Raw genomic sequence first — 17,904 nt, 5'->3', positions numbered from 1 at the left:
ACCGTGATATACATTTTAGTCCATACCGTACAGCCCTAATTTGAAGGAACTATCTTTTGTTAAATTCGAGGTAAGTCAAGCTTTTTGGAGCTATTTGTTTGCTTGATTCAACTAACATTACACCGATGATTTACTGACCTTTTTTACTGAGGAGTTTGCAGGTCTGCATAGAACCCAACTACATCTCTCTCTACTCTGCTCTTCTGGGACACCTCCAGTAGTGCCTTTTTAGATGCTCCCTGTACATATATTATAATTTATTTAGTTTTGCCTTGTTTATTTTAAATGTTGTCTACCCATGACACAATTCTTTCATTTGTGAATAAAAAATATAATGTAACTCCTGCTCTGTCTGGCTGCACCAAAGTTCAACATTACAAACTTGGAAGGAGGTAACTGATATGCAACTAACTGATATGCAATTTTGACTCATAATACTTTATAAAAAAATATTTATGACCGTTATTCTGCTATTGTTTTTATCTAAGGCAACAGTAGCTTCACTTGTGAAATGTTGGTCGTCCAATAATATTATTTCTAGAATATACACTTGGAGCAACACTACTAAGGAATACAACAACGTGAATTTGAGCCATTTATTTCAAGAAATATAAACAAATACATATGTAACAATGAAGCTTATAGTTCCTCCTGAGCATCGTCAGCTTCTTGGTGTCCGCAGTACTGGCCGTCTGGAGCTGGATATTTTAGTCGGATGGTCTGCACGACGCAAGTAGGTAAAACGACACAACAGCCTCTGCCCAAGCTCTCGCCTTGCAGGACCCATTCCAGAAAGTGTTGGTACGCTGTTAGGTGGTATTGTTCAATGTACACTAACTGTGTGCTCAATGTACACAGTTAGTGATGGATGGTCTTTATGAAGTTAACATGCCACGATAGTAGGGCTGTAACGATACACAAATTCACGATTCGGTTTGTATCACGATTTTTGACCCACGGTTCGATACATCCCACGATTCTTTTAAATTTAAAAAGCATTTTATTTAAACAACACTTAAATACCAATTATCTTAATGTAACATTTAATAACAAATAATTTGGAACACTGAACAGATTTGAACCGAAAGAATACTATTAAAGTATAGCTAAATTAATAAAGAACTAACCAAAGATTGCAGTTGGAGGATGCTTTTTGCTGGTAGGCATAATAGGGCCCCTTTAACTGTTTGGTTGGTTTATTCAAATATCCTTATTAGCGCTTCTTATTAGGCTATGTAGCTTAAATAATGACATAATCAGGCCGTATAGAATGCAACATGTTTAATAGCCTAACTTTCAATAGATGAGGAAAAACATGAACGTCGCAATAACGAGGCATAGTGTTACGAGTAGCATATGTGTGTGCGGGAGAATGGCAGTGTGCGTATGCGTGTGTGAGTGACGTCAGCGAGTGAGTGGACGAGCGAGGAGAGCGAGCGGTAGCGCGTGTGTCTAGTGAAGAAGCGAACGAGTCCGGTAGAATAAAGTACCCATCCTGTCAATAATCGGTGGCCGCTTCATTCCGACCTATAAGCAGACAAACTGCCAGTCAAATCACACAAAACAATAGAGACAGGATCACACAGGCAATTTTTTTCGCGCTTGGCCCACTCTGGATAAATGTCGTTCATATCGCATATGAGGACTTCGACGGCTGTGGAGAAATGCAATCCTCCGTAGCCACGGAGAGCTGTGATCACAGAGAGGGCATCTCGTCACATATTTACGGCATCGATAGGAGGGGGCGCTGTCAGCAGACTATTATTTAGACAAATAATTAGCAAATTTCAATCGGACAATTTGACCGAAGAGTTAGAAAGGGCATATCGCGCTTCTGCCTTCTCACACCGCGAGACAGGTTCGTGGCTTTGAGTATCGCGATTTTCGGTTAGATACGCGTATCGTTACAGCCCTACACGATAGTAAGAGAAAAAAAATAAAAACACTCACTTTTCAGTAGGGCTGGCCCGAATGCCATTTTTCAGGCTTCGAATACTCGTTGGTTTTTCCGAGCAAATATTCGAATACTCGTTCCAGAAAAAAACACCATCAAAAACAACATTAATAATCCCTATATACGTCCCTGGAACCGATTATTATTATTTTTTTACGATTTAATAGCTTTTGAACATTAATTAGGCCTAAGTAGGATGAAGTTCCTTAGTTTTTCCCCGTGAAATCGAACAGCTGTTGTTCCGTTCCAAATCAGCTGCCATCTCAGCCCTTACGGGAGCTTTTCAATTCATCCTGGAACGTGCATCTTTTCAGGGAATTTGTACATTAAATCCATAACTAATACCGAATATTGATTGTCTTATGTGTCCATATTATATCCATTATATTGACCGGGTATTCCCAAGACGGTCACGCTCTGCAGCAAGCCAGTCACAGTTTGCGCGGCGCTGTACAGCGAATGTAAACAAACAACTAAGCTAAGGTTAGCATTTCGCTAAGTATTACTTTTCCTCCCGAGATCCCACTAATGTTGTGTTATAAAGTAAAGGGAAACGGGACTTCCGGTAAGATGGCGGACGGGTAAGACGCTTAGTTTTGAGCTTGCCCGGGTCGGTCAAATAAACCCACTCAAACTGGGGGTTATGGGTGGACGCCGAGGCCGTAGAAATACAAAAAACTCAAACAAAACTCAGGAAAACAGTACGTTGGAAGAGATTGAACAAAACCAAATGGGAGAGAGCTCAAGCAACAATTCCACAACGAACTGAAAACATTCAAGGACGAGCTTAAAAGTGAAATTAAAAATGAAATAAAGCAAGAAATCGCCTATCTCAGACATGATATTGACCAAAAGCTCACAGAAAACAATGAGGAATTACAGGAGCAAAAAACTGACATAACCGAAGCACAGGCCCGCATAGCAGAGCTGGAAGAATGTAACGCAGGGGCGAGCGACATGCTCGCTAAGGTGGTGAAGCAGACACGCCAGATGCAGGACAAACTAACAGACCTAGAAGCGTGATCACGGAGGAACAATGTAAGGATTTTTGGCCTGCCCGAGGACACAGAAGGAGCCTCTGTCGCCGAATACCTGGGCAAGTTGCTAAAAAAGGAGCTGAAGTTACCCGACGGAACCAATCGGCAAATTCAGCGAGCACACAGAGCTCTCACACGAAAACCGAATCCAGGCGGCACTCCGAGATCAATAGTAGTTAATTTCCTTCAGTTTGAAACCAAGGAGATGGTCCTACAGAAAGTCGAGAAGAAGGGGCTACAGGTGGGCGACAAAAGAATAAATTTTGACCACGACTACCCCACTGAGATTGTGCAAAAACGAAAAACGTATCTAAATATCAAGAAGATCCTGAAAGAAAGAGCCATCCGTTTCCAAACCCCATTCACGAAAATAAGAATCCATTGGAACAATGGTGTGCGGACCTACGACAGCGCGTGGGAGGCAGCGGAGGACCTGACAGCCAGGGGAATACCTGTGGACGGGCCGGGTGATGACGCGGAGCCTGCGGAGGAGTGGAACCGAGGTGAACGGGGATGGAAACGAGCTGGACGCCCGAGAGCGATGACGGATGCGGCGGAACAGCGAGCGAAGGAAAAGTTGCAAGGTTTCCAGCGGAGAGCCGACAATTAATGCCCCAGACAGAGTGGAAGATAACAGCGCTGCAAGGTAACACGCACGGCTTCATTTAATTGAGTTCATTAACGTATGAAAACGCAGACAGGGCGAGGGAGAGCCATCAATGTTGGACAGTTCTAGGCTGGGGGTATTGCCGTTTTACGGATATGGCTCCGGGTCTAGGGATGAGCCCTCACAGGAGAGGATTACTCATCCACCCACCAACAGGGACTTGGGGGAGAGGAGAAGAATGACCCCCATTTGGAAGTTCGATAATGTTCATATTGTTCTTATTTCTGTTTATGTTCACGTTCACGTAAGTTTTAGCTGCTTGGGAAAATATGTACACACATTACTGAAGCAATATGGTAAGTCATGAATTAAAGATAATGTCTTTAAATGTAAATGGTCTAAATTCACCTAAGAAGAGAGGACTGGTCTTGACAAAATTGAAAAAAGAAAAACAACATGTTATATTTTTACAGGAGACCCACCTGTGCCAAACAGAACACGAGAAATTTAAGAAATTAGGCTATAAAAATTCATACTACAGTACATATAAACAAAGTCGTAAAAGAGGAGTTATGATATTAATTCCAAATTCAACTACATTTGTTTCTGAGAAGGTAATTAAGGATAAAGAGGGAAGATATGTAATAGTGAAGGGCAAACTAGACACGGAGACTGTAACGTTGATAAATGTATATGCTCCTCCAGAAAGCAATAAGCAATTCTTTAAAACACTATTTAATGTCATAGCGACGGAATCAGACGGAGTTTTAATTTGTGGGGGGGATTTCAACATAACCATGAACCAATGTAGTCAGAAATCAAAATTTGTAAAGATGTCCTTGGAAGAGATGGGAATGATGGACATATGGAGGAACCTCAATCCTCTTGAAAGGGATTTCACACATTATTCGGCAACACACAATGCACTCAAGAATTGATTATTTTTTTATCAATAAAGTTGACGGATACAGAGTAACCGAGTATCATTGGGGGGGCAGATGTATCAGATCATAATACCCTGTTTCTAAAATTACATCTTAATGCCAGGAAAAGACAAACAATCTGGAGACTTAATGTGGGAATGCTGAATAATAAAAGTTTAGTGGAGGAATTAAAGAAAGAAATTGGGCAATATATGGAAGACAATAGTAACAGAGAAGTTTGTTGTTTGGGATGCCCTGAAGGCGGTTGTTCGAGGGAAAGTAATAGCTTTTTAGCTATTACTTTCTCTAAAATAAAGAAACTTAAAGCAGAGGCGTACCAGAACCACTCTTTAAGATTAAGAGACCTGGAACAGCAATATCAAAAGACAAACATCCCGAATATATGTAAAAAAATTAGGGATACCAAAACTAAGATAAATGATATATTAATGGACGAATATGGAAAAAATAACATATTTATGAAACAAAATTATTATGAAATTGGCCCAAGAGCAACTAAACTCCTAGCAAAACGTATACGAAAACAACAAGCAGTTAATACCATACATACAATTAAGGATCCATGCACCAATGAGACGATAGACGAGCCGGAAAATATAGAAAGAGTATTTAGGGGGTTCTATGAAAAATGATATACACAACCGGCTGCTGCGAACGAGGAAGAAATTAGAACCTTTTTAAACGAATTGGATTTACCGTCGATTGCCACTTACCAAAATGAAAGATTAACAGCAGACATTACAAGGGAAGAGATTATTTATGCTATAAAATCATTGAAAAACAATAAATCTCCAGGGAGTGATGGTTATCCTGCAGAGTGGTACAAGGTTTTTAAGGAGGAACTGCTACCAGCTCTCCAGACTTCCTTTAATTGGACTCTAAAAGGAAACAAAACACCACCAACATGGGCAGAAGCAATTATATCAGTCATTCCAAAACCAGGCAAAGATAAGGATGGATGTGAAAATTATAGACCGATCTCAATACTAAATTTAGATTATAAACTATATACGTCAATTATCTCTAAAAGAATAAATACCTTCATTGCAGAATTAATTGACGAAGATCAAACAGGATTCATATCGGGCCGCCAAACCCAAGATAGTATACGCCGAACTCTACAAATAATTGGCAATGCAAGAAGAGAGAAACAAAGCACTGTACTGGTTAGCATTGACGCGGAGAAGGCATTCGACTGTGTGAATTGGAAATTCCTTTATCAGGTGTTGGAAAGATTCGGATTTAGTACTAAATCAGTACAATTGATTAAAACACTTTATCAAAAACCCTCTGCTAGAATTAAAATTAATGGAAGTTTGTCCAAGAAAATATATCTACAGAGATCGACCAGACAAGGATGCTGTATGTCGCCGATCCTGTTTGCGATTTTTATTGAGCCCTTTAAAGGGGTCACGATTAAGGGTATAGAACATAAATTGGGACTTTTTGCTGATGATTTAATAGCTTTCCTCGAACAACCCAACACGTCGCTCCCTAATTTGATGAAGCAACTACACACGTATGGCCATCTGTCAGGATATAAAATTAATGTTTCCAAAACACAGATTTTATCGTTTAATTATACCCCACCAAAAGAGATCATGGAAATATATGACCTTAAGTGGAACCTAAAGTCAATTCAATATTTGGGCGTTACGATCACTAAAAACTCCACCGACCTATATAAAGCAAATTATAACAATTTAGATCAAGAAGTAAAAAAAGATATAGCAAGATGGTCTACCCTCCCACTTGATCTAAACTCAAGCATTGAGATAGTTAAGCTTAATATATTGCCCAGGGGCCGTATTCACAAAGCATTTTATCTTACCGCTAGGAGTGCTCCTAACTCGCCCTAAAACATTTTACGCAGGAGTTTTTTCTTAAGTTAGTCACAAAGCCGCTGAGACCTACTCTTACTAAGGATAAATCACAAAGAGTGAACTAAGAGTGACGCGCCGTTGCTATGGATTACGTCAATTCTCGTGCACGAGTTTAGAAGCAGTCAGTTCGGTGATTGGTTGTTCAGACGAGCCCACTGAATCACCGAAAAACAAGGAAATAGCCTAGGCTAGAAATGAATTCCTATTAAGTAGTTATAGTGCAGTTAGCAGAATACACGCATGATGACAATTTTGTGCAGACCACGATAATGACGTTGTAGCCTGCACGTTCAAGAGAGAGAGAAAGCAAACAATAAAAATACGTAAAATTTAAAAGAAAATAAATGTTATGAACTACAAGTGTTGACTGATTTGTGCCAAGGTGTTTACCTAAAATGTGTTTTCAAAGTGATCCCTAAATGCCAGTCCACTCGGTTCCACACGGCCAAATTCATTGTCATGTTGATCGCCATCATCATCATCATCATCGTCTGGCTGTGGAATGTTCCTCCGCTTGCAGAGGTTGTGTAGAATGGCACATGCAGTAATGACTGTGCTTGCCCTCTCTGGGGTGAGGCGTATTTCGCCGTGGAGGACATGAACCGACGTTTCATCTGCCCAATTCCTCTCTCCACAACATTTCGTGTATATTTGTGTGCTCTAGCATATATGGAAGAAATCAGTAAACAATAATAAATATGGATTAAACAAATAAAAGGCGTCAAAGAGCCAATACGATGTGTTTTACACGTAGGACTAAGCGTAATATGCGTAATCACTTACATGTTATACTTTAACTGTGCTCCCGGTTGTGGATTGAGGTAGGGTGTCTAGAGCCACGTCTTGCATGGATAGTCACTGTCTCCCAGCAAGTGACACCCAACTGGTACATCTCAAAAAGCTGCCTCAGACCGCTCTCCATTAAAATGCGCGAATCATGGGTAGCTGAAGATCCAGGCCACTTTGCAACAACATCCAGTAGGCTATGTTCAAATTTGAATCAAAAACAACCTGCGTGTTGATGGAATGCACTTTCTTCCTATTGACGAACACGTCCTCGTCTTTTGATGGCGCAATTATTTTTATGTGCGTCCCGTCAATAGCACCGACCACACCGGGCATACCTGCAATTGCCATGAAGTTGGCTTTGATCCTGTGTAATTGTTGAATGTCCAAAGGAAAGTTTATGGCACGGCTGACTGATGGTTGCGATATTTTTAAATCGTCGGCATTGCAAAGTTGCATTTCCCCTGTTGCTAAATAGCGTAGTGTGGCCAAACATTTTATTTCGGGACTAATCGGATTATTCCTGTTAGTCTGGGATGTTATTGCATTGCGATTAACTCCACAACAAGTTTAATACCCTAACATTTCGTCTCGCAGGCATTTACGATTCTTTGTGAATAGGTCTTACTGAGTTAGGAATCCTCTTGAGGACTTCTAAGCTCTCCTAGACTTAGGTGCTACTTTTAGGCCTAAAATACTTTGTGAATTGCTCTTAGTGAAAAAAGTTAGGAGTCCTAAATTTAAGAGTGACATGCCCATTATTTTTAGGAGTTACTCCTAAATTCGCCAGTTAGGACCTACTTTTAGCCCTAAAATCCTTTGTGAATACGGCCCCAGATTTCTCTATCTATTCCAATCTTTACCAATAGAGGTCCCCAGGGGTCAATTTGCTAATTGGGACCGAATGATTTCCAGATTTGTTTTGGGGGGGGCAAAAGACCTAGAGTCAGATACAAGCTAAGTATCTCTTCAGCTAAGGAAAGAGAGAGGAGGTATGGGTCTTCCAAAATTAATGGAATACTATTATGCTGCTCAATTGAGACCTGTGTACTGTTGGTGTAGGTCAGAATTTAGAGCAAAATGGAAAGACATAGAAAGAGATGTAAACCAAATTCCAATTCAACATTTCATTGGAGATAACAAAATATACAAAGAACTCAAAAATAAAATGGACCCAACAACAGTACACACGCTAGGTCTATGGTTTAAAATGTTGAAAATATATAAGATTCAGAATGACATTAATATATTAAAATGGGTAGCACATGATAGAAATTTCAAACCTGCATTGTATGATCCAGGATTCAAGCACTGGGGGAATAACAACTTGGTGTGTTTTGGTAAAAGACGGGAGGCTGGAGAGTTTTGAAAATATAAGAAGACAATATGAATTGGGAGCTCATGAATTCTATAGATACCTTCAAATGAGGGACTATTTCAAAAGGGAAATCGGGTCAGAGTCTCCCAAGGAGGTGAACGGTGTCATCCAAATTATAATAAAAGCATATCAGGAAAGTAACATAAGAATAATTTCAGCAATGTATAGAGGTTTCAATACTAACGACAAACATTCAACTAAATATATTGAGACGAAATGGGAAAAAGAACTCAATGTACAAATTACAGATGAAGATTGGCATGATATGTGGAGGGCACATCACTCGTCCACCAGTTCACAAACTTGGAGGGAATTCTCATGGAAGAATCTCATTCGTTTCTTTATAACACCAAAAGTGAAAAGTAAGCAGCTTAACAAGAGTCAGAAATGTTGGCGGGAATGTGGGTCTTACAATGTGGACCATGCACATGTTTTTTGGAATTGTCAGAAAATAACTATTTTGGGAGATGGTTTGTAAAGTATTAAAGCAAATACTAGGATATGAGGTCCCCAAAAGTAGTTTGGTGCTCTATCTATGTAAATTTCAGGAAGAGAATATTATTGCGAGTGATATATATTTGATCAAAATACTGCTGGTAGCGAGCAAGAAAGCTATCACCAGACATTGGTGTAAAGAAACACCACCAACGAAGACTCATTGGTTTACTATTGTTGAAGAGATAGCTGTAATGGAGAAATTGACACACAAACTGAGACTTCAAGAAACACAATTCGACTGTAAATGAGAAAAATTGACACTTTACAGGACTCAAAATGAAGACATTGGATTGGAACAGTAGTAGATAATTACAAACTCAGGATATGAGAATATGAAGGTACTTCCCAGGCAGGTTTTTCTTGTTTTCTTGTTTTTTGTTTTTCTTTCTTGTTTTATTTTATTTGTATTTCTATTGCCATTCCATTTGTTGATGTTGATATAATGTTGTCATGTTACTGTGAAAAACTGTCAATAAAGATCTAAGTGACAAAAAAAATAAAAGTAAAGAGAAACAAGATATCTATGGACCTCTCTCGCTTCTCTGCTTGGTGTCGCTGACGCTTATAGTTTGCCTCCCTCCCTCCCTCGCTCTGGTAAAAAAAAATAAAAACGAAGCTCCGAATACTGATTTAAGCTTCGAATACTAATTTTCCGAACGAGTATTCGAATATTCGAATAATTCGGGCCAGCCCTACTTTACAGTCAGACGTCCGTTCGTCCCTGCAGACTTTGGCTGATGTTTCGAGTTCACTTTTGGGATTCGGAAATAGGTCTCCAGGACGCCGCTGTCCATATGCGGTGAGAAACTAGGATGCTCCACAACACGTACGTCCGTGTCCTCGTCTGATTCAGATTTCGTCCAGGAGAAATCGACATCTTTGAAATTCTCTGCAGCAGACAGACTCTACCTCTGTGTCCATAGGCGCACAGTGCACAGGCACCACCAATCCGCCCCAGCTCGAGCCATTCCGGGCTCCTCGTCCGCAACAGGCAGGAACTGCCTCGGCTATAGCAGCCGTAGAAGCCGCATCCTGTTCCTCTAACAGCTTCAGCTGCTCGTCGCTAAATTGCGGCTCGTAAAGGTAGCCACGAACATCTGATTCGAGCATCAGATCTTCAAAATCCCCAACTTCTATATCAGATCCAGTACCTTCCGCCGTTGTCGTTAATTCAGTATTCCCCACAGCGACCATTAGCTTAGCTTCAGACGCTGTGGATGTTAGTTTCTGCTGGTGAAGTCCCACCCACTGGCACTGATCTAACAGGTCTGTAGCGTCAGTGGGGTGCTTGTAGTCTTACGAGAATCCTCCCCTCTTACACTTCCTGCTTTAAATGACGCAAAAATCGTCATAGTGCGTCATTTAAAGCAGGAAGTATTAGAGATCGATACGGATCTCTCCGGTCTCTGGGGAAAATAAGGGAATGATGCACAACCATTTAAAATATGAGTGGGTTTCTACGACACAAAGCTTAATGGAAATGGGTGAAGTTTCCCTTTAAGAGAATGTCAAATATCTAGTCATGTCATAGTTAACTCACGATTAAACGCAAATCTTTTTTCTATGCTAAATATCCCTTGATTTCTTTGTCCCATTAATTATTCTCATTTTAATGCTCTTATCAACATGGAGAAGTGCATCGGCTTGCCTTGTGCAAATGTTTTTTTATTGATAACAACATTGGCATATACTGATCAAAACAGGACGATACAAAAAAAAAGCCTATAGTGCAATTAAACGATGAACCTACTAACATACTGCCTTGAACATAGCAGTCAGGCTACTGCTTCTTCGTTTTGAGCCAAAGAAAGAAAAAAATAATAATCATAATAATTTGCGTTAATCGCGTGATAAAAAAATTAACGCCGTTAAAATTGGTTTGCGTTAACGCCGTTAATAACGCGTTTAACTGACAGCACTATTTATTTTATTTTTTGTTGAGGTGTCTTATACTTTTATATTCTTGTAGGGCTACTGCAATATTTCAGTGATGCTTCAGTGTTTTACTTACCCTAACCCTGTTTTGTGTGTTAGGGTTATCCCTGAATATTATAACAAGGAAACAAATACATTCTTAGAAATGTTTGTTATGGAACGTACCACTTTTGGGCAAATATAAAATGGTATAGTAACAAAAAAAAAAAACTGAAAGAAATTTAACTGGACCTGGTTTGAAAAAAAGAAAAGTTCCATAATTTTACCCTTTACTCCCACTTCCTCAAGATTTGCACCTCCTTCGTTCTGTCATGAGTTCATGATCGCACAAACACTATAGAGAACAGGCTGGTTTTCAATACAACAAATGTCAGGTTTTTTATGTAACCAAATTGTTAGATGCAGTCAGGTTTCATTCTCATTTTACTAGCCGATGATGGCCAGATGATATTACCAAGTCCAAAATCAATTGCTTTAAAGAGAAGTTATTTATCGTGCCATCAATCATTGGAATAATTGCCCACTGAATATACGGAAATTTAATAGCAAAGTCACTTTCAAGCACCATTTGAGAATGCACTATCTAAAATTGTGTGTAGGGAATGGACATACCTACTGTATGAATGCAATACCCATGAATGTAATAACTTTATCGGAATATATTGTTCATGATGTTTATAATGATTTATTTCTTTTAGATTATCATTGTTACCTGAATTATGATTTGTATCTTGATATGTTTTGTGTCTTTATGTGTGGACTCCAGGAAGACTAGCTCATCCCACTTTGATGACAGCTAATGGGGATCCTTTTAAACAATAAACAATCGTTAATCCCGTTGGATTTTCTATCCTCTAGATGGCAGCGACACTAATCTTTAAAACGTTTGCTTGATTTTTCTTCCATGGGTACCAGGTGGTGGACCACAAGCTGTACGGCAGCCGGGCGGAGTTTGACGCCACCATCGACCGCGTGCTGGAGGAGTTTCAGGTGGAGGCGGTGTGTCTGGCGGGCTTCATGAGGATCCTCACCGGGCCCTTCGTCAAGAAATGGAACGGTGTGCATTTTTGTTAATGAGCAATGCACCTAATCCTAATTGCTCCTGACGAGCTGGCTGTCGCCTTGCGTGGTTGACTCTGCAAGTGGTGTGTGAATGTGTTTGTGGACTGTTGTAAGTCGCTTTAGAACTAAAGCGTCTGCTAAGTGGCCTAAATGTAACATTTTTAAATGTTTGTCAACAAAATTTGAGGGTAAATGCTTAATGTTAAATGCCCTGTGTGTTTCCCTACAGGCAAACTCCTGAACATCCACCCGTCCCTGCTGCCGTCCTTCAAGGGCGTCAACGCCCAGAACCAGGCCCTGCAGGCGGGGGCGCGGATCAGCGGCTGCACGGTGCACTTTGTGGCCGTAAGTACCCACTGTCATTAGAGGAAAGGTGCAATGCCAAAGGGTGTTTCACCCTTGTTTTTTTAACCCGTCATTATTTTAGAACGGCAAAAAAACAGTATTCTATAGCTACGAAAATAACAGAACGCTTTATTCTATAACGACAAAATATACAGTTATTACCCTCATGTTTTACTCTATAATGGCAAAATGACAGTGTGTCAGCGTGGTACCCCTTATGTTTTTTTGGCCTAACAATATTTCAAAACGACCAAAAAATGAAAGTGCTGCGCCTTATGTGTTTAACCCGTCACCATTTTATAACCCTACGTCCCTGTTGCTCCGCCCCTTTCCCCCAGGAGGAGGTGGACTCCGGCGCCATCATCGCACAGGAGGCGGTGCCGGTGGAGGCGTCGGACACAGAGGAGACCCTATCCGAGCGGATCCGCCAGGCGGAGCACAAGGCCTTCCCCATCGCCATGGAGCTGGTGGCCAGCGGGGCCGTCTGCCTCGGCCCAGATGGACGCATCGTCTGGAAGCACAGCCCGCGCAACTAGCCCCATTAAAACGGAAACAAAAAAAGCTAAATTTTGTTAAATGAAAAAACATGTTTGCTAAACTGCTTTATGAGATGTTATTGGTGGTATTCCACTGCTTGGGTGAATTATTCAAATGTTACACAATTAAATGTTCCCAAATATGAATCAAGGTAGACAAGGTAGATTGAATTTAGTCAGTTCTCCCTTTTTATGGGTCACAGTTGGCTTGATCTAGCCACACAATCGCATATTAGATGGGTTTTTTTTGTCAAGTGACAGAGTGAATGCTAATGGTCCAGGGGCAAGACCTACTGGTTCATCTGCTTGAGACCAGGGTTGAAGTCCTGCTTATGTCGGATGTTTTTTATACATTACTTCGGGCCCTTTGCTTTCGGCAATTGAAGGTGTTAGTTTTTTGTTTCTATTTCAGAGTTTGGTGTGGTTAAAGTCAGGATAAATTACATGATAAGCAAGTTTGTACCCAACAAATTGCAGGCTGTTTATGACAAGACAATTAGATGAGTAGGTGAACAAAAGTCACATTGACGTAAATGCATTCTAATTTTATTTTAGCAGAAACAAGCAATATAATTTGCAAAATGAACAAACAAATTTCAAATTGCAAAAAGATAAAAATAATCACTGCGACTTCAGTTTCAAAGACGTCAGGGCCGGTAGAATGCCGTCCAGACAGTCGACCTCTGGAAATAAGGTTAAGAAAAATGTATTGGTTTAAGTTTCACGCTCACGTCGAAAAAACAAGTATTCACAAAATAAAACGGCCAATGCTTTGTGCGGTCATCGGTAGTTTACCCAGAGTTAGCATCAGTTGCGTCGCCAGAGAGCGAAACGCTGGGAAGAATTCCTCATGCTCCTTCACCTTGACAATAATACTGCAGAAGGAATAGACGGTTTTACAATTAAAATTGCAGTTAGCATCAATGATGCTAAATTTAGCACCACCAAAACTAACTTCATTGTCCACAATGATAATATTAGCATCCACAATGCCAACGTAAGCATCACCAATGCTAACCAGCAGACAGCCTAGAGCTGTCTGCTGGATGGGGGCCCAGATGGGGCTTTTAGAGTTTTTCGAGGGCGTTCATATACCATATATCCCATACCTCTCCAGTCACACATGGTGTCCCCAAAGGTTCCGTACTTGGTCCCCTTCGGTTCATCCTATACATTCTTCCCCTTGGTCACATCATACGCCGCCACGGACTACAATTTCACTGCTACGCCGATGATACCCAGCTTTATTCTCTTTAAGATCCTGCTCATCACCTACAGAGCCCTCAATAACCTTGCCCACCCGTTACCTTACAGACCTCCTCAAACGTCACTCCCCAATCTAACGCCAACCTTCTGACCCCCCATCACAAGAACAAAGCACCGTCCCGTAGTAGGAGACAGTGCTTTCGCCAACCCTCTTGAACTCCCTGCCCCGAAACATGCGCAACTCAGACTCAATAACCTCATTCAAAAGTAAACTCAAAACTCACCTCTTCAAGAAAGCATATGACACCTGACCCCTCCCATAGCACACCTGACTCTATTCCAAACCTTATTTTTTATTTAGATTTCTTGTTTTTCTTTGAGTGACCTCAAAAAAAGCGCTATATAAATTCTAGCTGTTATTAATATTATTATTATTATTATTCATGTTGACAATAATATCCCTGGCTCTTGTGTCTAATTGGGGGTGTTCTTGTCTTTAATTGGATCATGGGCTTCAAACCACAACCTTTTCTGCATGTCCAGTACTAGATCAAGCCATTTCTTTAGCGCAATCGATGATGCTATCTAAACCCTGACGACCTATTCGGCTCGTAAAGGTCAAATAGAGGTCATGTTTGAGAGAGAGTTCTGGGATTTCCTAACCTCGTAAGGTCGCCCTCTGCCAGAAGGTGGTGGAACTGCACCATGGGTGAGGACGCGATGGTGGCCACCTGGTTCACCACCTCACTGGGGGGGGCCTTGTTGTCTAGGCACACAAACAACACCAACCACACAAATTTACATTATGTGACCACACCCACTTTGTTTCATTGTTGGATTGCCTGCCAGAAAAAGATGCAAACATCTGGAATCACTGTGTCCTATAGAATCTGTCCAATATAAAATAGACTCATGAGCATGTTTGTGATTATGTGTACACACGCAAAGGCAGATACACACACGCACACACAGGTTTTCTTTCCATTCAAAGCCCTCTGGGTTGAGATGATTAAATAAATGTTAAAACTATTCATGTGATTTCAAGCTGCTATCGTCTGACAAAAATATCGACATGCTATTGTTCAAGAGGCTTTGCTCAACCCAGGAAAACCTGTTTTTTTTTTTGTTTGTTTTTTACACACCTAGTCCCAGAAGGTCCCGTATGTGAGTCATGGCGTTAGCCGTCTCGGCCAGCCTGCGGTACAGGTCGTTCATGCGGGGGTACACGCCGCGCAGGGAGCCCACGTCGAACAGCTTCTGGAAGTGGCCCACCATGCACTGCAGGCTGTGGCGAGTGGGGCTGCTCAGATCCTGTGGCAGTAACAAGAGCGAAGGCCATATGCATGGTTTTGAAAATGTGATGTTTCAAAAGAAGAAAATGCATACAAAATGATACGACAAATCAGTCAGTGGTGCTTTCATTGAAACGAGATCCAAACTAGCTCTTTTGTGTGAGGCTGTTTTCTGAACTACAGCTCGTCGCTGCTCTCGACGCGAATGATCTACGTCACCACCCGCACTTGGAACTCCGGTACAGACATGGCGATCTCTCTGCTCTACTTCACCACTTTTTTCCCAAGGGGAGGATAAAAGCATCGAAAGAGGATGAAAGCCATTATAAGTCGGGGCGTGTGGAGAGTTTTAGTTATGCCGATGGGGAGATTGTTGGTCTTGTCCACGCCAGTCGCAGGGAGCATGACGTCACATACGAGACTTTCTCATTGTGTTTCCTCTACAGCCTTTAACTGAACAATTGCCCAATAAACGGTCAAACTTGACATGAAAAATGATAATTTTAACCCACAAACAACATATGTGTAATCGAGGGCATATAAAGACTGGGACCAGAAAATAATCACTTTCTCTCCGTTGAAACCCATTCATATTTTTCGATCTCATAGGTCCCATGGGCTATACCGAAAGGGGCATGACTTTGCCACTCTATAGAGTGGCGAAGTCACGCCCCTTCCGGTAGGGCTCATGGGACCTATGAGATCGAAAAATATGAATGGGTGTCAATGGAGAGAAAATAATTATTTTCTGGTCCCAGTCTTTATATGCCCTGGATTACACATATGTTGTTTGTGGATTTAAATGATAATTTTTCATGCAAAGAAAACTAAAAATGTTCGTGAAGAAGTTTGATAATTTTAGGTTTTATGTGAGGCCGCTTTGTGAACTACAGCTCTTTGCTGCTCTCGACGCATATGATATACGTCACCACACCCGCCCTTGGAACCTCTTTAATATGTCCATGCTTGGAACTCGGCACAGAGATGGCGATCTCTCTGCCCCACTTCACCGCTTTTTCCAAGGGGAGGATAAAAGCATCGAAAGAGGTGAAAACCATTATAAGTCGGGGCACGTGCAGAGTTTCAGTTATGCCGATGGGAAGATTGTCGGTCTTCTCCACGCCAGTCGCAGGTAGCGTGACGTCACATACGAGCCGTGTAGTCTTTCTCGTTGTGTTTTCTCTACAGCCTTTATCTGAACAATTGCACAATAAACGGTCGAAAAATTATCCTTTAAATCCACAAACAACATATGTGTAATCCAGGGCATATAAAGACCGGGACCAGAAAATAATTATTTTCTCTCCATTGACACCCATTCATATTTTTCGATCTCATAGGTCCCATGAGCCCTACCGGAAGGGGCGTGACTTCGCCACTCTATAGCTGCTTTCACACATACACGTACTACAGCCCGCTATTAGCCCTCTATTCTCCCTAAGGGCCGTATATCTGAACGACATATCCTGACATTGGACATCCTGAAAAAGACTACCCTTGAGGTAGTATGTTAGCTGGTGGAAATGTTAACTACCTTATATGTGAATAAGCAGTAGAATGTCGGCATTTCACACCATTTGCGTGATGATGATGCTTAGGTCTGCATTTGCATGTTGAGTGGCACCCTCAACGATAATCAGCCTGTTACCTTTTGTTCGTTGAATGGTATAAAAATATTTGAATGTTGGCACTGCTTTTCAGAGTCATTCTTGGTGAATGCTAAATTATAGGTCCTATCTTAACACCCTAAAGGCCGATTCATACGTACGGATCCGGTCGAAATTCGTCCATCCGTACCAAACGTTGTTTCCGGGACTACCCTAAACAGGGGCGCTGCCTGGCGGGGAAAAGTGGTACTGATTCTAAGGGCCCAGCCCAACGCACCACGGCCCACGGCCCGCGGATGGCAATTAATAATATAATATTAATATTCTTGCCTATTTTTTTTTCTTGAAATGTCTCATTACAAAGAAATGGTAATTGGAAATAAACTTATTAAACTCACAACTGTCGATTTCCATAACGTTTTCGTTAGTTATTTAACATATTGTCATTTGCCCTTCCCCCTGAGCTCTTGCGAAATGGTTCGGCCGCAACGCGCGATGCGTTGAATCGAACAGCATCCGAAATGTGAGATGCTGGCACTGGCAGCAGGTGTACAGAGCGGCTGGGCTGGCTGAGGTCAGGTCTTAACCACATGATGGTGAGCTGGTGGTGACAGCTACAGAAATGAAGTCAGGTTGGCAAAAACTGAAGAAAAGACGGGAGAAAGAGGAGAGGGCCAAAAGAGGCAGGCAACTGGTCACTCAATTTTTCGCCAAGAAAGAAGGTATGCTCACTCAATGACCTTGCGTTTTCAAACTCTATCAAATGGTAGGCTAACAAGCAGAATTCTTGGATTAGCCTCCAAGAGAGCATGCTAGTTAGCATAGTTTCCTATT

General features: G+C 41.4%; 2 protein-coding genes across 8 annotated transcripts in view; one reads left to right on the top strand and one right to left on the bottom strand.

The window, feature by feature from the left end:
• gart (phosphoribosylglycinamide formyltransferase) overlaps window positions 1–13,116 on the top strand; it is a 63,821-nt gene extending 50,705 nt beyond the window's left edge. For all 6 annotated transcript variants that reach the window (XM_060051214.1, XM_060051216.1, XM_060051217.1 and 3 more), the window contains 3 exons: window positions 11,938–12,079; window positions 12,314–12,429; window positions 12,768–13,116. In XM_060051214.1, the coding sequence (XP_059907197.1) occupies window positions 11,938–12,079; window positions 12,314–12,429; window positions 12,768–12,965 (456 nt within the window). In that variant the 3' untranslated portion in view covers window positions 12,966–13,116. The remainder of the gene's footprint in view (window positions 1–11,937; window positions 12,080–12,313; window positions 12,430–12,767) is intronic.
• Window positions 13,117–13,495: 379 nt separating this feature from the next.
• The window catches only part of cep70 (centrosomal protein 70), a 29,729-nt gene continuing 25,320 nt past the window's right edge, over window positions 13,496–17,904 (bottom strand). For both annotated transcript variants that reach the window (XM_060051236.1, XM_060051235.1), the window contains exons 12-15: window positions 15,314–15,482; window positions 14,835–14,937; window positions 13,761–13,840; window positions 13,496–13,648 (exon numbers count right to left, since the gene is read on the bottom strand). In XM_060051236.1, the coding sequence (XP_059907219.1) occupies window positions 13,587–13,648; window positions 13,761–13,840; window positions 14,835–14,937; window positions 15,314–15,482 (414 nt within the window). In that variant the 3' untranslated portion in view covers window positions 13,496–13,586. The remainder of the gene's footprint in view (window positions 13,649–13,760; window positions 13,841–14,834; window positions 14,938–15,313; window positions 15,483–17,904) is intronic.

Source organism: Gadus macrocephalus, chromosome 5, assembly GCF_031168955.1.
Source record: "Gadus macrocephalus chromosome 5, ASM3116895v1".
Taxonomy (NCBI): Eukaryota; Metazoa; Chordata; class Actinopteri; order Gadiformes; family Gadidae; genus Gadus; species Gadus macrocephalus.
This window is presented reverse-complemented; position numbering and strand designations above follow the sequence as displayed.